This window comes from Bos taurus, chromosome 3 (genome assembly GCF_002263795.3).
Source record: "Bos taurus isolate L1 Dominette 01449 registration number 42190680 breed Hereford chromosome 3, ARS-UCD2.0, whole genome shotgun sequence".
Lineage (NCBI taxonomy): Eukaryota > Metazoa > Chordata > Mammalia > Artiodactyla > Bovidae > Bos > Bos taurus.
In genome coordinates this window covers 77,921,034-77,941,732 of record NC_037330.1, presented here as the reverse complement: position 1 = coordinate 77,941,732, position 20,699 = coordinate 77,921,034, and the positions used below count along the sequence as shown (strand labels likewise).

Here is a 20,699-nt window from a genome sequence, read left to right as displayed (position 1 = left end):
CACTTTTATGCATTGGAGAAGGAAATGGCAAGCCACTCCAGCGTTCTTGCCTGGAGAATCCCAGGGATGGGGGAGCCTGGTGGGCTGCCGTCTATGGGCTTGCAGAGAGTCGGACATGACTGAAGCGACTTAGCAGCAGCAGCAGCAGTTTGGAAAAATTCACAAAGAACCAAAGGTAACAGAATAATTATCACCAAGTATTCTTTGTTTTCCAAGCACAAGACTTAGAATACACATTCAAGTGCACCGGAATGGTCACAGCCTCTCCAACAGGCAGCAAAGGGGACTAATGTTACTGATTTAACACTACCTATGTAATTAGGGGCTTCCCTGGCAACTCAGCTGGTAGAATCCACCTGCAATGCCAGAGACTCTGGTTCAACTCCTGGGTTGGGAAGATCCCTTGGAGAAGGGACAGGATACCCCTTCCAGTATTCTGGCCTGGAGAATTCCATGGACAGAGGAGCCTGGCAGGCTACAGTCCATGGGGTCGCAGTCAGACACAACTGAGTCTTTCACCTTCACGTAAATTTCATGTAAACTTCCACATAGTCACATAATTTGACTTTCACATAATTAACACCTCCAACAAAAACATAATTTGGTAAGTCATTTTCTAACTTGTATGGGCTATTTCTCACCCTTCCTTTCCATTTCAAAGTGAACTGACTCCCAGATAAGACAGAAGTAATGACACAAAAGCTAGATTCTGCCTAAATGGATATCCTGATTAAGCTGAGAAACACAGTTCTCAGAATCCATTAATTCATGCCCCAGTTCAACCTATGAAGTTGACATTTGTTTTATCCATGTAAAATATTTCTATTTCTTATCTTATGGCACAGTCAGCACAACAGAAAGATATCATCAAGTGATAATTGCCACTAAATGTGAAAACCTATAACCATGCCATTGTGTCTTAGTCTAGCAAATTATACTTTCCATAACAGCTTTCAGAATCATATTTAGGTTGCAAACTCAGTAATTTCTTAAAAAATAATAAATATTTACTAAAAAGCTACTGAATATCTTGCCCTTACTCTGATTAGAGATTAAGAAGTAAAAAATTTTAAATACTTCAAATTTCACAACTTCCCATATAGGGCAATTTAATCTGCACCTGTAACTTTAAAAAAAACAACTCTCATGTTGACCTAAGTGATGGTGTAGACCAGGGGTCAGCAAACATTTTCTGTGAAGGACCATGTATTTTAAACTTTGCGAACTATATACATCGTTCACTTTTAAAAGGTAGAAGCCATTCTTAGCTCAGGAACTGTACAAAAAACAGACCACAGGCAGAAATCTGTTGATATCTGGCTTAGATGTAGCACTAATTTAAATGATACTCACTTCCAATGTTAGCACTTCCCAGTACGGACTAAATCTTAATGGTTTTAATAATTTATATCCTAATCACTTTCTGAAATTAAGCTTATACTTTTAGGTTACCTTTCCTTACATTACTGATTTAATGAATTCCTCTCAATCCCTTTTCAATCACTTCGCATATAACCCCCATATTTGATCATCAGATTGACTCTCAAGTTGAAAGAACATGTCAGAGGTAAACCTAGACTGTGCAAAAAATCAGGAGCCCAAATTTCTGAAAGTTGACACTTAATATACAGATTAATGATCAAATCTGACAATTTTACAATGTTTATCTAATCAGGTCTGAAAATCTGATGAGGGATTTTACTGCTTTGTTACTAGATTTTAAGTGTTCTGCCTATTTATTTCAGTAGAAATACAATGTCTGGGTTAGAATCTATTTTCTAAGCATTTAATTGCTTTCTTTATAAAGCAGAGTTGCAGGCACCCAAGAGCCTAGAATTGCTATTAGGATAGATGTCTTCTAGATGTCCACTAGTATACATGATAATGATTTTAAAGTCAAAATCATTCAGGTTCTAGCAGCTCCACATTTCTGAGTTTTTTTAACCCTTTGATATTTGTTGGTTCTTTCCATATGTTAGTCTCTTAAAGATATGTTTAAAAGACCTAATATACAATATTCAGACTTTCTATGCAACTCCCTAACAGCGTATAACAAAAATTTTCTATTTCCAACCACCTACAGCAATTAGAAAAATAATACAATAAAAATGAATACCTAACATTCTCCCTCCATAAAACACCAGAAACAATCCCCAAACACATTACTTATTTACAACTCGAGATATATTCTGCCTCCTTTTTAAATGAAACTGAGTAAAGTAACTTAGATGTATAATGTGCCTGGTGACACATTTAAAAATCTTTCATAACTGCACAAAGGCCTCAAAATATTTAACTATGAGACCTTATCTCCATCATCTCAATGTAAACTGAAAATCTTAATAAAAAATACAAACTGTACCACTATTTCACTTTAAAAGCATCAAGACACAAGTGCATTAGAACATTCTATCAGCCATTATTACCTTATTTGTGAAAAGACAAACCCTCAACATAAAAGACAAATCCCTGACATTCACTCAAACATGGAGTTTCCTACAAGAAAATTGTCAATTTTCCTACAAGTCAATTGTCATGTCGGTCCTTGAAATTCATTTTGCAAGAATTAAACTTTGTAATTAAAATAGGTACTCTCCCAATTGCTATTTGACAGACTAGGTTAACAAACACTCCATATAAACAAGTCTGTTTGTGGAAAAAATGAAATATGAACATTACCTTTGGGAATACACACATAGGTCAGAAGACACGTGACGATAAATGGGCTCCTATTTGATTGCTTTTATGACTTTTAAGAAGTGAGCATGAAAATAAAATCTTTATTTTCAGTTATTACCCACCAATAAGAGAAAGTTAGGTTCACAGTTTTAGCTCGTGACACAAAGTGAACTAGGAGGCAAATTTACATCCATCAGATACAACTAATGGACTGACTTTTAAAATCCAGGCTATCTTGAAAGCTTGCAACATACCAGATATTGCTGTGTATTCTCTAGTGACAGAATGCCAGCAATGGCTGACAATGAGTAGAACTTATTTTTTTAATAGGTGTTTTCTATATGTTGCTAGAAATCAGGTTTATTACATGTTCGTATCCAAAAATGAGTTAAGATACTTTAAACACACTACTTATGGGTATGTTTAGGAATGTGTATGTTGCAATCTCAAGAGGGGTCAATAGTCCATATGGACTAAATTAATACTTGCCTCTGGGTAGCAGATATGTTTGTAAATATAAAATTATGTTTAACATTAGCACCAGTGCAGAACATGCTCAGCATCATAAGATCCAAAACACCAGCACAAGCTTATCCACCATTTAAAAAAACCAATTACCTCCTTCCTAAAATGTCAAACTAGTAGGTCACTGTATCAATTAATCCAATCCCAATGCGTAACTCTTGTACTGTATGGTTTCTCCTTTAGAAGTACAGGGGAAAACTAATGAGATAAACAGACATTTTATGACTTAATGTCTTATATAAAGTATTTTTAAAATTGGACATTACCACATAGAAAATTACTAATAGTGACAAAAAGATCTTTAAATCTGTAAATAAAGCCCCTTTCCTGTTAATCAATGTTGCAGAAGACTTAAAAAAAAAATCCTAGAAAGGCTGTTTATTATTCTCTCCATGTATGTTTTAGTAAGTGGTGATGCTCTTGATTAAAGAATCCATTGTTAACCTAATTTTGTAACAGAGGAAGAGGTAAAAAGATAGTTGTTACCTTCTACAGAATCTATCAACTTAAGACAAAAATTAATAGCAATATAGGAAATTTGCAAACAGTAAAATTTTTGGTTTTCATTTCATGGATGGTGCTGCTGTTCCAACCTTATAAAGTAAAGCTGTCCACTTTCCAAATCCCAGAAATTAACAACCTCCAACCTTACCATACTAACCAGTGCCCTTTGGTTTCTTTAGAACAAGGGAGAGTTAAAGGGTTGATTATGGATGTACAATTTTGATTTTGGGACCTTTCACACATACATATCATACTGAGCGGCCACTTACTTTACAGAGCAGTTTAAATGTTAACACATTAGCCAAATTAACTTGTTCCATCCACCCTATTGGAGGAGGAAAAATCCAACACCCATAAAACTACTTCACTTGACAATATGTGTCTATCAACAATAAGTAGCTTCAACAACTTTTACCAGTAAGGTGTCTAGACTGATTTTTAAAATGGCCAAGTGACATTTTAAAAGTAAATATAATTGAAATTGAATCAATTATAATTTGAACCTAATGAACCATGCAGGAGCAAGGGTTAATAAACCAATGTGCTTTGAATTTGTTCAAGTACTGGTATTTCTGTATATAAAGATTTAGCATATATAACAGCTATCATGAGAAGTGAGAAAGACCTTATCCCCAGAAATGAAAATATTAAAACTAAGTTAAAATACATAAAGTAGTTAGTATTCCACACAGCATAAAATTTGACAAAGTTTACATGTCCCAGTTGACCATGTGTGAAAATGCAAAGCAGGTATTAAAACTGATATTATGTCCAATATTTAAAACCAGTTTGTAATAGGGGGAACATCTAAATCCTTAATTAAAAAACACAAATGAAGGGAAAGCTTTAAACTGGTACACACTGTTCACACCTATATTTCAAGTTTGGAAATGCATATTTGCAAGCAGCAATACAAAAGTATTCATGAAGAATGCATAATCTCTGAAAATTATGAAAACATCCCTGCTACCAATACATTTCTAAATACAAAACTGACTACCATATTGTTACTTCTGTGTAGCAGGAGTAGTTCATTTTCAAAACAGATAAAATTCAGTCTTTAGGTGTGAATGGTATGAATGACAGTCTTTTTTTTTGTTTTTTTTGTTTTTTTAAATTTCTTAGTCGTTTGGGATCCTTAAGCATGCAAGCCTCAAAGAGGAGGGTCCACAAAGGAACCAGGGCGGTCTTATGGCATCCAGTTAAGCCAGAGCTGGGAATGCCTCTGGGTCATCCACATCAGGAGCAGAAGCACTTGACTGAAAAAGAAACAAGCAAAATTAATGATTCTCAAGTCTTATATAATATTTCCAGTGGCTACATTTAGACAGATTCTTAAAAAAAAAACAAACACACACACACACACAGTTTTATTACAATAAGTAAAATACACCAAAGCTTTTACTTTCAAAAGGTAAAATTATGGATCAGAATAGGACTTGAGGGGAATAAATTGGGAGACTGAGATCGACATATACACACTATATGTAACTAAATAAATAGGTAACTAATAAGGACTGACTGTATTGTAACAACCTATATATAAAAAGAATCTAAAAACAAGTGAATATATGTGTGTATATATAACTGATCCAACTCTGCAGAAACTAATACAACATTGTAAACTCCAGTAAAATTAAAAAAACAAAAAAGGACTACAAATATTTGCAATGAGCCCTGTCCTGAATTTTCTACCAAGATCTGAAAAAACTCCTAGTAACACCATGGGTTATTTGTTTTTCTAACAAATCACACTAGTAGATTCACACAAGGTACGTATGTGGATTCACTGCTGTTCACTATTCTTTTATTTTTCCCACTTGCTATTAAGAATGGCAATGAAAGCAGGCTAAGAAACCAATTATTTAAGCAGCACATTCATAGCTAATAGGAAGGAACTCAATGGCTATTTATAGTCAAAATACAAATTATAAAACAAAAAAGTATTGAAAAGATCCATATACACAATGCTGCTAAGTCACTTCAGTCGTGTCCGACTCTGTGCGACCCCAGAGACGGCAGCCCACCAAGCTCCCCCGTCCCTGGGATTCTCCAGGCAAGAACACTGGAGTGGGTTGCCATGGCCTTCTCCAATGCATGAAAGTGAAAAGGGAAAGGGAAGTCGCTCAGTCATGTTCGACTCTTCCCGACCCCACAGACTGCAGCCTACCAGGCTCCTCCGCCCATGGGATTTTCCAGGCAGGAGGACTGGAGTGGGTTGCCATTGTGTTACAGAGGGAAAAAACAAACAAAATACCACTGAACTGTTATAGGTGACCATAAAATCTAGAATATTAAGTTACTACTGTAATTAAACATTGTCAGACTCAATCAAGCAGATGGGGTGCCATTTATCAGATGCTGAGAATTCAGGACATTATGGTTGGTTCTGAAATAGACTGTAAGACACAATGAATTAACTCAAATTATCACTAATACTTTAATAATATCTCATCAATAAACCATGAACTTTGGGATCAAGCAGATCAGAATTCAAAACTACCAATTACTAGGGCTTCTAGCAAAATGTTTCAGAAAAATTTTGTTTTGTGTCACACACAGTGCAAGGCAATGGAAATCACAAAAAATACGACCAAAATGAAACCCAACTCTAATAGGAGACCAGCTCTCCTGAAAAGAATAGGAATCAACAACCAATCAATGTAACACAATTAGATACTGGACACAAAGGTTTTATTAAGCTGAGCTCTAAAAAGCAGTGAAGATTTGTCAAGACAATTATTGATATTTGGCACTTCAGGTAGACAAAGACCAAAAAATTACCTTGGTTCCTTGCACCTGAATTTCATCTTCTATAAAATGGCAATTTTTTTTAAAAGCACAGTACCATGACAAGCACTAAATTGTTCAATAAAGGGTGATAAACTTAACCACTGGCAGCACAGCCATTTAAGTGCTTTAAACAAAAATATAACCTAAAATGTAATTTCTTAAAGGCGTGCCAACCTTTTTCTTCTACTTATGTCCCCAAAAGGAGTTAGGTCAGTCATCCATCCAAAGAGGTCCCTCAAGTTACTTACAACGGTAGACTATGTCTTAAAATTACCTTGTCAGTCCTGATGCCACGGTTTGGACGTCCACCACGCCCACGGCCACCTCGTCCTCCCCTGCCACCACGTCCTGGGCGGCCAAGGTCTCCAAAATTGATCTCCAGCTGAGATGTTATATCATTTGCTGGCTTCCGGAAATGATGATCCATAACTGAGTCTTCAGCATGAGCCTAAAATTTCAAATGAAGGCCACTGGGTGATTTGATTAATAGGAAAGCAATGTTGTATATTTCTAAATGAGCTTTCTACAACCTGTCCTTTGTGTGAAAAAATGTAACAACAGGTAAAAAGTAAGCTTTGGGATGACTTACAGTCATCTAGCAGGAAGAATTCCTTTCACTTTTCTCCACTTCATATTCCCTTAACTTTAATTATAGGTGACACTAGCAAGTCTTGATTAGAGGTATTATCACAACTACTCAAGTGGCTGGGCCCCACCTCAAACCTACTGAATTATAATCTTTAGCAGTGAAGTATGAATAGTGTTAGCTGCTCAGTCGTGTCTGACTTTCTGCAACCCTATGGACTGTAGCCTACCAAGCTCCTCCGTCCATGGGCTTCTCCAGGCAAAAATACTTGAATGGGTAGCCATTTCCTTCTTCAGGGGATCTTCCCGATCCAGGGATAGAAGCTTGGTCTCCTGCACTTCAGGCAGATTGTTTACCCTCTGAGCCATCAGGGATGAACAAGTACATTTAAAATATGCCCTTCAGATTAGGATTCCAATCTGAACCCTCTGATGAAGACTTTTAGATAGATGGTATATATTTCTGTTAGAGACATTACTGAATCTCTTCATTAAGTTTTAAACAGAACTTTTGCTCTATACGAGCTATGACTTGGGAAAGAAACTGTGTACAGACTTCTCAAAATGCTTTTGTTTATATTTAAACATGTTCTGCCATATAAACTGGAGAACTACAGATTCAAGTGAAACAAGTTAAATAAACAACCTTCAAAAACTGTGCACAAATAAAACCATGCCTTAAATTTACCAAAGGAACCTGCATTAAAATGAAGTCATCATGTTTGTGAAATTCAGATGCCCAAGCCACATGACAAACTCTGCAAAAATGCCAAGCAATCTCACACTGCTTAATGCCTGATTTTCTTTTGTACATTTGGGAGAATGGGTTTTAATCTTCTAGTTGGAAACTTCCTATACTAAAGTATGTTTTAATTTTTCTAAATACATGTATAATCCTTTTTTCTGAAGGGTATTTCATTCTAAATATCTTGTAATATTACAACTGTTAATAATTACCTTTCAAGTACAAATTCTTTATTTGTTAACAGATTTGCATTCCTTTAATCATCTAATACCCAAACTAAATTACATCCCTTTTGTCTCTTTCTTTAAAAAGAAAGGTTTTTAAAAATATTTTCCAGTTTTTTAAGTTTAAAAAAATATTAATTTTAACATTTAAAAAATATTAAACAACAATATCAATTTATTAGTTAAAACCATTTATAAATTTCTAGAGCAAGAAGCAAAAAAGCTTAAGGTGATATATTACTGAAAACAATCCTGAAGGTATTACTATAGTAATTAAGAGGAAGCCTGGATATTCAGGTTACATCCCCAATCTTCAAGTAAACTACCAGGATCAATTTACAGGGTTTGTTTTTTTTTTTTCCTATAGCACTGTGCAATAATTAAGGAAATAGAGCTTGGTCTCAGCTGTCAATAATTCAGTTCTCCATTTCTCAAAAAAGTGCTTTCCTTTCCCTAACTACTTCATTTTTATTGTGAAGATGAAGATAAGTACAATAAAAGAAAAAAAGAGTACTCAAAGCACTGTATACAACAAACTTAAAGACCTGTTATAAAGTTACAATGAGGTTGCATCCTGATAAACCCCAGATTATCTTTAAGTCCAAAATACATTTAATATACCTAACCTACCAAACACATCATAGCTTGGCCTAGCCTACCTTCAATGTGCTTAGGACATCTACATTACCCAACGGCAGAGCAAAATCATCTAAAACAAATCCACAAAGCCTTTATTATAATGTGTTAAATATCTCATGTAATTTATAAAATGTAGTATTGAAAGTGAAAATCAAGTTCTATATCAGAGACAATCTGTATTCAAGTGTTAAGGCCATATATGCCAATAAGGCCAGATTCCAAGTACAACATCACAAAAGTAGCCTAACTATGAGGGTCCAAGCATTTGTAAGTGGTTGATAAAGAAAATATCCTATTTTGAAGGTTATTCATAACCAATTTCACATTTTATAATTTTCAGAAAATTCTATGTATAACCTTGTGTAATAATTATTTCTGAAAAGCTCAATATAAAATACTTAAAGCTGGGATACTTAACCAGATGTCTATAAAATGCATGAAGAGGTTGCAGGGTATTAATGGTAATAAATAATCTAAAATTATACCAAAGTATTTCATGTCTGTGTCCTGTTCTGAAGAAAAATTCTGTTGGGACCCCAAAAACTTATGAATAATTGTCTCAAAGGTGCCAAAGTACTTTTTTTTACATTATCCTAAGCAGTTTAATGGAGAAGGCAATGGCACTCCACTCCAGTACTCTTGCCTGGAAAATCCCATGGACGGAGGAGCCTGGTAGGCTGCAGTCCATGGGGTCGCTAAGAGTCGGACACGACTCAGCGACTTCACTTTCATGCATTGGAGGAGGAAATGGCAGCCCACTCCAGTGTTCTTGCCTGGAGAATCCCAGGGACGGCGGGGCCTGGTGGGCTGCCGTCTATGGGGTCGCACGGAGTCCGACATGACTGAAGCGACTTAGCAGCAGCAGCAGCAAGCAGTTTAATAATTAGTTCAAATGAATAAACTCTCTAAAGTGAACTTCTATGGTTCTTTAAATCCAAGATTCTTTTTGAATTTTACAGACACACAAAACAACTTTACAACAAGAACTACAAAAAAACCCAAAGCACTCTAATGAAGCAAAATATTTTTTCTTTACCAACAGGAAATGACACAAGACTGTCTCATTTATCCTACTTTCATGATGCCCATGTTTAAAAAATCAACTCTAAACTTTTTAGTGCAGAATATTTCCAAGCTTGTTTCACAATTATTTTTTTGCTTAGAAAATTAAAATGTAGAAAGATTTTACTGTATTTTTTAAAATTACAGGTTGCCTTCATAACATTTCAGTTTAACTGTGACTAAAAGCTCATACTTACATAAACCCTAAAAAGATATAGCAGTGGGATAGTCCCCTAAGAATGTGTGCCCCAAGACTTAAATAAAAGCTACCAAATCAAAAGTCACTCGTCTTTCTCAAGTATTTTCATTAGTTTCCTTATTTCCTAAGGAAAGGAAACTCATAAATTCTCTGGTCTTCACAAGCTATTACTCTTCAGTAAAGATTAATGAAAGATTCCTGGATATTATTTATACAGGGCATAGGCAGACAGTTTAAAGTTATACCACATAAAAAATGCCAACCTTTCAACCTAATACAAGTCTTAATGACTCCCAGTTAAGTAAGATTTTAAAAAAGATTACAACTTTAAAAGAATAATTTCTTAAGACTATATCATAATGCAGTTTATTTTCCTTTGGGGGCAACATATGTCTCAAATAATCCCATGTAAAACTTTACTTTATAAACAGATTACCCATGTGAAATTTTAAAACAAAAATTGTATATGTAATTCAAGACAAATCTGAACATTTTCAAACACCACAAAACTTCACTTTACCTCTTCACTTTTTGACTTATGAAGAACAAATCCCTTCTTCCACTGCCCATCAGCACCTTCATTTGGTTTTCGGATATTAAATTCTACTTTTGCCCGGTCCTTATTTTGAATAGCCTTCCACTCATCCAAAGTCATTTCTTTTGGACCCTCTTCCTTTACTTCTTCAACTTCATTCTCCCTGTGTGAAGATGTTTCAGTATTACACCTGGTAGTGAGCTCATAAAATCACAGAACTTGTAAGTGAGGAAGTACCAACCTTAGCTGGTTGATAATCATCTAGATTATCCAAGGACAGGAAAATCAGTTTTCTTTGTAACCCAATGGCTAACATGTGACTTGGTAGAGACCAGGAATTCACTGTTTGTTCAATCAGTGAAAATGTGGATAGCGAAAGAACATACAATTCATCTTTATAAACTCTTAAATGACCATCTATCAGTAACACAATCTTGAACTGGCTTTATTAAACCTAGAACACATTTTTTAAAACCACACTACTGTTTTAAAAACTTACAGTATGTGATTGAAATCTGATTTAGCTTCTGCTAAAACACATTTTTAATTTCCATAATACATAATTCATAACACACATGAAGGTAATCATCTAGGCTGCCCATGACAACCAAGTTTTATATAAGAATATAAGAGAACTGTTCCCTCATCCATTTTTATAATATTTAAAGCAAATCTCTAATTTCTACAAATCCAATCTTTATATATACTCCAACTGTCAAACCAGTGTGTACATGAATAGCAAACTAAAGTTTCATTAGTAATGGAACTTTCTATAGAATACCGGTTTTCAATACTTAATACCAAATTGTGTTATTTCTAATATAATTCCCAGACTATAACTATTACATAGTATCCTGTTTCCTTTTTACACAAACAAAGCATGCACCTAGGAATTCACTATTTAATCTCAATTTTCAATTGTCACCAAACAAGTTTGCTATTTTGGGAGCACCGCTTCTTTCCAAAGATAGTAGGTGATTCAGTTAGCCTCAGAGCTCAAATAACTTCCATACATGCTATTCTTTACTGTTTGACAAATCTCATCTTAAACTCCCCAGACCGAGTTTATACTGAATTGATGCAATTTTAAGTATCAAGTCCAACCCTGTCAGTTTGCACATCAGAAAACTAAAGATAGAAAAAAGGTCCCAGTTACTCATTAGTTGTAACCTAGCCAAGAACAGAACTCAGCATACATTTATCACATCATGAAACCATGACATCTACCTTCAAGGGTTCTAAGAATCAAATGAAACAAAACAGAAACTCAAGAACTATACTTAAAGGAACCAATCAAATTCAGCCAAAACTGTGTTTCTTAAATTTACACTCTTGCATATGTAAGCTAATGTCATCATCATGGTCTTTAGGCTCAGTACCTAGAACCCCAATTTCAGTCCTGGGAACTGAGCTAAAATTTGCTTCCAATACCCTATCAATACCAATATATCTCTTACATAACTGTAAGTATCAGTAGTTATAATCTTGGCAGATTACTCTTAAGGTGATTTAAATATGTTTAAATATTTAAACAAATTAAATATTTATTCATTTAAATAAATGAAGGCTCTTCATTAAGGGCACAATATTTGTGTTGAGCTTTGTAAAGTAATTAAGTGTTGTATAAGGTTCATTTAACTTACCTATTCCATTGTTTACCACAAAATATTCATAGTTTCATACAAAATAAAGTTCAACACATCACTCAACACCATGTATTTTTACTTAACAGTAATAATAATAACTAAAATAACTAATAGTGTAACTAAAAATAATATTTATATTTTTAGTAATAACTAAAAACAATAGTAATTTTCTCTAATAATAAATCAATTATTATTCCTTATTTAAGGAAATCCACTAAATATGACTTTCTAATCATTAATAGTGCTTCACTCTAAGAAAAATTCTGGAGAAAAAGAGTTTAGAAAAGTATCCCCTCCCTAAATGACTTGATTATGCCTTTATTAAGAATTACTGACCTAAATAATCTGCAATTCAAGACTTTAAACTACATGCTGAAAGAAATGACTGACATATAACTTCTGCTTGTATTGATGGAAGACAGAGGAAGGCATAAAACTATTTCTACCAGCATAACTTGAGTCTTTAAAACTCTCCAATCCTTGAACAATTTCAAAACTGTCTTGTACCTAAAAACTCAGAAAATAAGAAAAGCTAGTTAAATGATAACGTATTCTGGGCCTTGCTCTCCTCACAGATTTTAAAAAAAGCCAATAATGCTGTATTCCACATTCTATGTCAACAGGAAAAACGTTCAAAGAGATGGAGGAACTAATTTTAATGGTCACATTTTCTCATTTTAAACTGTCTCAGTATAAAATGTGTACAGCTATAGAGTCCAAAGTACTTTGAACTATGAGTTGCAAATAATTCTCAGGTTAAAACAGATAATTTTTGTGCTCAGGGCTAACAGGATTTACTAAAATACGTATCTTCCTTATCTTTTTAAAATGTCAATGGTAAATTCAAACAGCCCAACATATACATGTGTAAAGTACTACTCTACTATTTGAAGGAATGGAGTACAATAAAGTCTTTCCTATTAAAAAGCAAATATTTAACAACATTAAGTCTATAGATTGTTTTTTTGGTAAACCCCACACATTGCAATGCTCAAGCATTACCACCACACACAAAATCACTTACTTATTTTCAGTGTCCGCAACTGGATGTTCTTCACCTTCAGGTGTTTCCTCAGTCACATTTGATTGTTCCAAGTCACTGCAATTATAAGATATTTGTTTCTGAATGTATTTGGGGGACTCTCTAAGGAAAGAAAGAAAAAAAAGGCATCTAGGTCCATTTACATGTAGTTAAAAGAGTATACAGAAGTATTTTAAAATTCTCACATTCCCGGTTTTTTCCTACTGAATTTACTCCCCTGTAGAACACCATGAGAAAATAATTTAAAAATATATACTGATCCAAGTTATAGCTCAAGCACACTACTCAAAAAGTAGAAAGGCAGCAGTTCTGAAATAAAGCCCCACCAGCTTTTCAAGTTTTTATAATCACTAAAAGGTCAATAGCTAGAATAAGAATTATAAAATAAGAAACATACAATAGCAGAACATTCAAATAACTTCAATATAAGATTTCAAAAAAAGTGATATACCTATATGAAAAGTATCACATACGTTTGAAACAGAGGAAAATTGGTCATTCGACACATTATAACCCTAACATATCCAAAAAATCACCCATCATCTTGTAAGGAAGTAGCTGAGATGACAGCATCCATTTTTGTCCCAAGGACAAGTAAATATTTAACAGAATTAAGGGCAAATCTCAAAAGTAAACTATACAATTTTATTAAAATTATTTATTAAAAAAATGGAATACCAACGTTAATTCATCTTTGACAGTTCCCCAGTTGTGAGATCCACTCCCTCCACGTTTGTCCTCATGCTTCAGGCCACTGTAATGTGAAAAAGAACTAACAAAACTGAGTTAACATAATACTCTTTAGTTCTAGAAATTCAAATTTTGTTTTATTAAAGAAGTAGATTCAAATATTAAAGTATAATAAAAACCAATATAAGACTTACGATCTATCACTTCCACTATGCCTATCAAATTCACGTTTGCCACGAGAATCAAAGCCATCTCCCCGGCCCATTCCACGTCCACGACCTCCTCGACCTCTTCCAAGACCACCACGGCCTCGGATAGGCCGGTCAATAATCGGTCTACAACAAATGAAAAATATTACATACTTGTAAGGTTTCTGAAAAAAAGAATGAGAGAAAGTCAAAGACTCAAAAATACAGGAACATATTTACTGGCTCACATGGCAACTGTTAAGTATGTTTAGAAAATTCAAAATAGTCTCTTTCTAAACAGTTAAAGGGAATCAGAACTAGGGAATTCCCCAAAGAAAGAAAATTATTTTGACATTCGCTTTTACTACTAATGTGTATACTCTTCCACTGTTACTCATTTCACATTATAATCTAATAAAACTGCTATTCACTCATATACTTAAAAATTAAAATAAACACATCTAACCTGCATAACTGAAGTGTTTCACTACAAGAAATCTAAGTCTGAATACCAAAAACTGTTACCAAAATGTCATTAATAACACACATACTCACATGGTCTGCTGAAAAAACTAATAAAATTAACCAGCCACACTGCTTCCTGGCAATTATGCTTAATTCATATGCGTTAAGATGGATGTCTATAAACTGACAATATATGAAGAGATTAAGAAACAATCTTGCCTATCAACGGAAAATTCTCCTCCTTCACCCTTTTCTTCAAGTGGCTTTTCGAATCTTCTTTCACGAGGTGGTCGCCTTTCTGGTCTCCTATCAATTATCTTCCCTTCACCCTGAAGTTGTTGATCAGGTCTTCTTCCAACACGTCTTATTCCTAAAACAATTAAAAAAAAAAAAAAAAAACCCATATAAGCAAATCATTTTTGCAACACAAAATATTTAGGCCTAGACTGTTAGGAAAAAAAAAAAAATACTACTCTTTAAGTCCACCACTAGCACTTTCTGTTGAAAAAGGCTAACACTGGGCACCTCTGAAGTTTAACAAAGTACTTCAGAAAAATTTCTATTTAAATAAACTTGTTTCAAAATTCCATTTAGTTTGCCAAACCATTTCCCCACAAAGCATTCTCTGTAATTGACCTGGAGGTCATTTAGTTATTTCTCTGACTTTTCAAGATGCCCGCTTCTTAATTTGAAATTCTAAATTCAAAGAAATCTTAAGCAAATGATATAGTAAAAACGATTAATAAGAGTAGCCATTTACAAATAATAGTCAAACAAACCAACACAATCACCAGATAAGGACCCTTAAAAAAAAACACACACACCAACAGTGAAGGCATTATTTTATTTTACATCATCTGAAGAGAAAAAAAAAGTAAAAAGACTGATGATTTTATGAAATTACAAAACTGAAGGGAAAGCAAATGCCATTTAAGATTATATCCAATGAATAAGGTCCTACTGTATAATATGGGAAACTATATTCAATATCCTCTGACAAACCATAAGGGACTATATTAAAAAAGCTTATATACACATACATATATAACTGAATCACTTCAGTGTACAGCAGAAAGTAACACATTTTGTAAATGAACTATACTTCAATAAAAAAAATTTTAAAAAGATTACATCTCCATAGTTGGAAATAGCTACTTAACCCTCTTCCTATTGCAGTTTATACATATATTTCTATATATGTAAACATATACATACATACCACACCTAATTTTAAAACACACTGTTATGCAACCAGAAGTTATTATTATGGAGAAATTTTAGTTTGCCCTTACAATTATGTTTTCAAAAAATCTTTAAAAACCACATACACAAATTAAGCAAGATGTAAGAAACAGAAACTTGTGACACTAAATGATGGCTGAAGCATTTACTGATTTCCCTCTCCCTTACCTTTTTTCTGTTTGTGTCAAAGGCCAAAAGGCCCCATGGTGGCCTTAAGGATAATAAGTAGACTGATGGTTAAACTTATGACTGTAAAATTTTAGGTATGCTTTAATTCCCAAACCACAATTTCTGACAGTCACCTGAGGAACTGATTTCACAACAAGATATTAAGTTGGTTCACTCTGGTTCTTTCTAAGAAAGTGTACCGCCACCAAGATGCACCCAACTGTTCAGCTGCTTGCAGTCAAATGGTAAATGTCAAACTCTTAAATGAAATTTTAAGGTCCGTTCCACATAAACTCTCAGGACAGGCCACAAATGTTAGATCTTACACCAAGGCATTTAAAAAATTTTCTTCAGAGGTAGTGTATGGGGTGGAGCTACGGAACCAGTTCTTATAATATCCAAGCCTCACACACCCAAATGAACAATGGCTTACTTCCCCACTCCAATATTCAGTTATCAGGCTTACAGAATCTAAAACACAAATAAATCCATGCAGCAATTGACATTTAAAAATGTGTCTCTAGATTTTTCTCTATATTCCAGGCTTTCAACATTAAAAAACAAATGAGAATAGACCTTAGTGATGTTAGTCAATTCTCAAGTTCCTCAAGTGGGCAAAAGACAAACTACAAAATTAATAGAATACAAACAGTAAATACCTACCTAAAGCATATCTAGGATTGTGCCAGGACCTCTATTCAAAGGCACAGAATACATGATCAGGTTAACAATCCTTCCTACTACAAGAGTCCAGGACTTTGTTTACAGGTCTATAGTTTCCCAATGACCAGAAATGACTGCTACATAGTAGGCTCTCAAAATGAAATTTTTTCATTCAACATTTTTATAACCTGTTTTATGCAATTTAAGGATAAGTGTGCTCTGAAATGCTGACGTAAGGAAAATGTTGATAGCTAATAATGGAAATTTTCCCAAGGAAAGACTACTGAACGGTAAACGCAATCCTGCTCATAAATTTACAAAATAACTTTATAATTTAAAATACTAGGTTCCAGGTAAAAGTTTATTTCATAAATGGACTTTACGATCAAACTGAGAGGTTTAAAGCACACCTCATGTTTTGAACATGCAAAAAGAGTGAACACACTTCAGATTCCATTTTTGCATGTACCTCCTTTGAATTAGTGTGATAAAGGAGGTAAACATGAGCACAGTTTAAATGACTACACAAGTCAGTGTTTCTTAACATAGAAATTAAACGATTTACTACATTGTACTACAGCCTATAGAGCCTGCTATAAAGACTAGCTGAGTAGCCTCAAAGATGCATGCTTTCTAATACTCCAAAGTGTGCTTCCCTTTCCAACCTGTAATTTTAATATAATTGTTTTATTTACCACCTAGGTTCTTCATCCCAAGCCTCAAAACGTTCTCTCTATATTTCTTAAAAATTCTAAACCAAAACCTAACACAATTGTTTTCATTTTTAAATTAGTTGAACGCTATCAAATTCAACTAAAGCTAAGAACTCCTTTCTGAAGCACGTGGCAAAATTTCAACTTTCAACACACAGAGGTAATCTCTATGATTCAGAGCTTAGGTCCTACACCTACTTACTTCGGATCTTTAAGATTTTTCCTTACTCCTCACTGCTATGCTTTTTCACCCACCACCAAAGAGAAACCAGCAATGAGGGGAGAGTGCAAACACCAAGTTCAAGGCAATCCCGCGAAGTTTACAATGACCTGGAAGCAGCTACCACCCGCCAATGAAATCCCGGCCATGCTTCACGCACATGGGGAGAAAAAGCCATAGACTCAAAAGGACTCTGCGGTGGCTACCGCTGTGACAGCCACGAGGCTCAGGCCAGGGGCACACCACACGAAACACTATGTGCGGGGGGGTGGGGGGGGCGCGGGGGTTCGACGGGGTAGATAAAAAAGATGTTGACTCGAGAACTAGTTTCAGGATTTCCTGCCAACACGTTTTCATTCAGAATTCCCGCTTCTGGTCAATCCCGAGTGGCTAAATTCCTCTCCCAACAGCTTGACTCACTCCAGCAAGTTATTAAGTTTGTAATAGTTGAGGGGGCGAGGGGTGGACAGTAAAGCACGTGTGCACCTAAAAGGGCAGCTTATTCCACAATATCCGAGCGGTTCGAACATGCCTGCGGGGAGGTGTGTGCGTAGGCAAAAAACTCGACTCTCTTTCTCGGGCGTACCCCGCGCCATCCTGGGACAAGATGGCAAGAGAGGAGCCTAAAGAAGACAACCTCACCTCAGAGCAGCAGACTGAGGGGGGAGCTCTGAGCAGGAAGAAGCCGCGGAGCTCCCGCTATCCGCTTCACTACAAGTGCTCCGAGGAGTGGCTCCCTTCACCGAGCCTCGGTCCATGCGCTCGCCCGCCAAGGAATCCGGCGGGAAGGCAACAGCCTCCCAGGATCCCGACCACGCTTCTCGGCTCAGACCTGAGGCGGGAAGGGGTGGTTCCAGTATCCTTGCAGGTGGTGGTTTGAACTTGGGCTTAACACGCTCCCAACACCTTCGCAGGACCTGGCTTTTGTCGCGTTGAGGGAAACGCGGGGATATCGGTGGCCAAGTCTCCCGCGAACCCTCGGAGCCCCAGAAGCGAGTGTTAGCCCCAAGTCTCCTCGCTCCTTCCCTCCATCCCGGGTGTCTCCCACCTTCTACCACTGCTTTACCTTCTTTCTTCAGCGCCACAGGCGGCTGCGTCTCCTCCTTCTTGTCAACCACGCCGACGCTGGGGGGCAGCGGATTCTTGCGGTCTTTCTGGGACTCTTTACGCAGCTGTTTGCCCGCCGCATTGGAGTTGGTCTGAGCTGCGGCCTGAGCTGCGCTCTTAGCCCCAGGGCCCCCAACGCCGCCCCCGCCGGCTTCTTTTTTCTTGTTCTCTGCTGCCTTCAACACCTCGAAGGGGTCCGATTCGTCGTCAAATAACTGGTCGAATCGGTTGGTGACCACGCAGCCGAAGCCTTCCTGTAAGTGCCCAGGCATGATGGTGGCTCGGCGGCGCGTTCCTCCACGGATTGCAGCGGGCCGCGCCGAGCCAAGAGCGCCTGCTTCAGCTCTTCCCACAAGATGGCCGGGCTGAGAGAGGGGGGCTGTCTTCTCTTCCGGCGCTAGGCACACATCCGGGAGCGGCCAGCGCCGCACGGTACCACGGGGTCTGTAGGCCAGAGTTGCTTTTCCTGGGGTGACTCCCGGCACCAGGACTACAACTCCCAGAATACAAGGCTTAACAACTCTTCGCGCGCGCCTCAGAGGCGGGACCTCACCGAGGGAGAGGGGCGTGCAAGCTGAGGGAGAAGCGCGGTGGTGGGCGGAGTCCTGCCACCTGCTATCGCCACCCTTAAACTCTTGGCATCTCCTGCTGCGCTGAAAACAGGAAAACGTGACGGCGTGTTTTGCTTGCGAAAGTTCTCAGTCTTCGGTTTTACTCCCCGCCTCCGGTCCAGGACTAACTTTCCCCACCTCTCCGGGAGGGTCAAGGTGACTATCAGTCTTACAAGTGGAGACTCACAAACTTCCAGGGCTGGCAGATTGCTGAGGTGCCGCACTGGCCTCGCGAAAGCGGAACCCGCTTTCTTCCAAATCCCTAGTTGCTGGAGTTGCCCTCCTGCAGCCCTAATAATGAATCGAAGTGTTTCTGTTTAATGTGAGGCGGAATACGCTTCCTCTCGCGGGGACTTGAACTCGAGCAGCAGAATTGATCCAAAAGACAGGTTGAACTAGCAGAGTGAGTGTTGCGCGCTTTTCTTGGATGAGAAGTGCCGTTTTGCGACCGGTGCTTTAATTGTTAACTCCTGGCAGTGTAGCACTAGCCAGACACTGGGAAAGCCTCCAAAAGGCATTGTTTGTAGAAACACTTTCTAGAGTCTAGACTGACATTAGTGCCCGGCAAGTCAAGGATTGGGTGTTAGTAAAGGGTACTCAACAAATAACATTAAAATGTTATCTGAAGAGCATCTTAATGTGTGATGTGCTAAGAGGTGCAGTGAGGGGAGAGAAATATGTCAGAGAATTGTCTTTAATTCGCACTGGGATTAGCTGAGAAGTCCATTAAAAGGGTGTCATGCATATTCAAGCATATTTGGTAACACGGTGAGGGTAAATGTATTATCATAATTTTTAAACCTTTTTCTATTAACCAGACTATAGAAAATGCATCTTTATGTTCCAGGTACTATGAATAACCTTAATGAGGACAACAACTTGTTAGGTAAATAATTTTCCCTTTTCACAGGTGAAACTATTTCCTATTTGAAATAACTTAATCAAGTTCACATCTGTAAAAGTGTAAGTGCCAGGAGTTAACTCCAATCTTCTAATTCCACTGTGAGACACTTGACATCAATTCTTTAATTCAGACCCAGCCTTCTGATAGAAATGAATCAATATAAATTAATTTCCAACATTTCAATTCAGCTCAGTTCAGCTCAGTTCAGTTGCTCAGTCCTGTCTGACTCTTTTCGACCCCATGAAATCGCATCATGCCAGGCCTCCCTGTCCATCACCAACTCCTGGAGTTCACTCAGACTCACGTCCATCGAGTTAGTGATGTCATCCAGCCATCTCGTCCAAGACTTAAATGTTGTTGAAGAAAAGAAGCGAAAAGCAAAGGAGAAAAGGAAAGATATAAGCATCTGAATGCAGAGTTCCAAAGAATAGCAAGGAGAGATAAGAAAGCCTTCCTCAGCGATCAATGCAAAGAAACAGAGGAAAACAACAGAATGGGAAAGACTAGAGATCTCTTCAAGAAAATTAGAGATACCAAGGGAACATTTCAT

General features: G+C 36.8%; 1 protein-coding gene across 2 annotated transcripts; it reads right to left on the bottom strand.

The window, feature by feature from the left end:
- Positions 1–2,760: 2,760 nt before the first annotated feature.
- SERBP1 (SERPINE1 mRNA binding protein 1) lies at positions 2,761–18,992 on the bottom strand. 2 transcript variants are annotated; one of them, NR_197962.1, is made up of 9 exons: positions 18,594–18,992; positions 18,170–18,359; positions 14,741–14,891; positions 14,063–14,203; positions 13,861–13,932; positions 13,161–13,235; positions 10,476–10,653; positions 6,776–6,949; positions 2,761–4,967 (listed from the first exon to the last, which is right to left on the bottom strand). NR_197962.1 is itself a non-coding variant. In NM_001434753.1 (8 exons), the coding sequence occupies exons 1-8, from the start codon at positions 18,904–18,906 to the stop codon at positions 4,911–4,913; spliced, it is 1,161 nt and encodes a 386-aa protein (NP_001421682.1). In that variant the 5' UTR covers positions 18,907–18,992; the 3' UTR covers positions 2,761–4,910. The 2 variants fall into 2 exon arrangements, 1 of the variants encoding a protein (NP_001421682.1); NM_001434753.1 differs by lacking the exon at positions 18,170–18,359.
- Between the last annotated feature and the right edge of the window lie 1,707 nt (positions 18,993–20,699).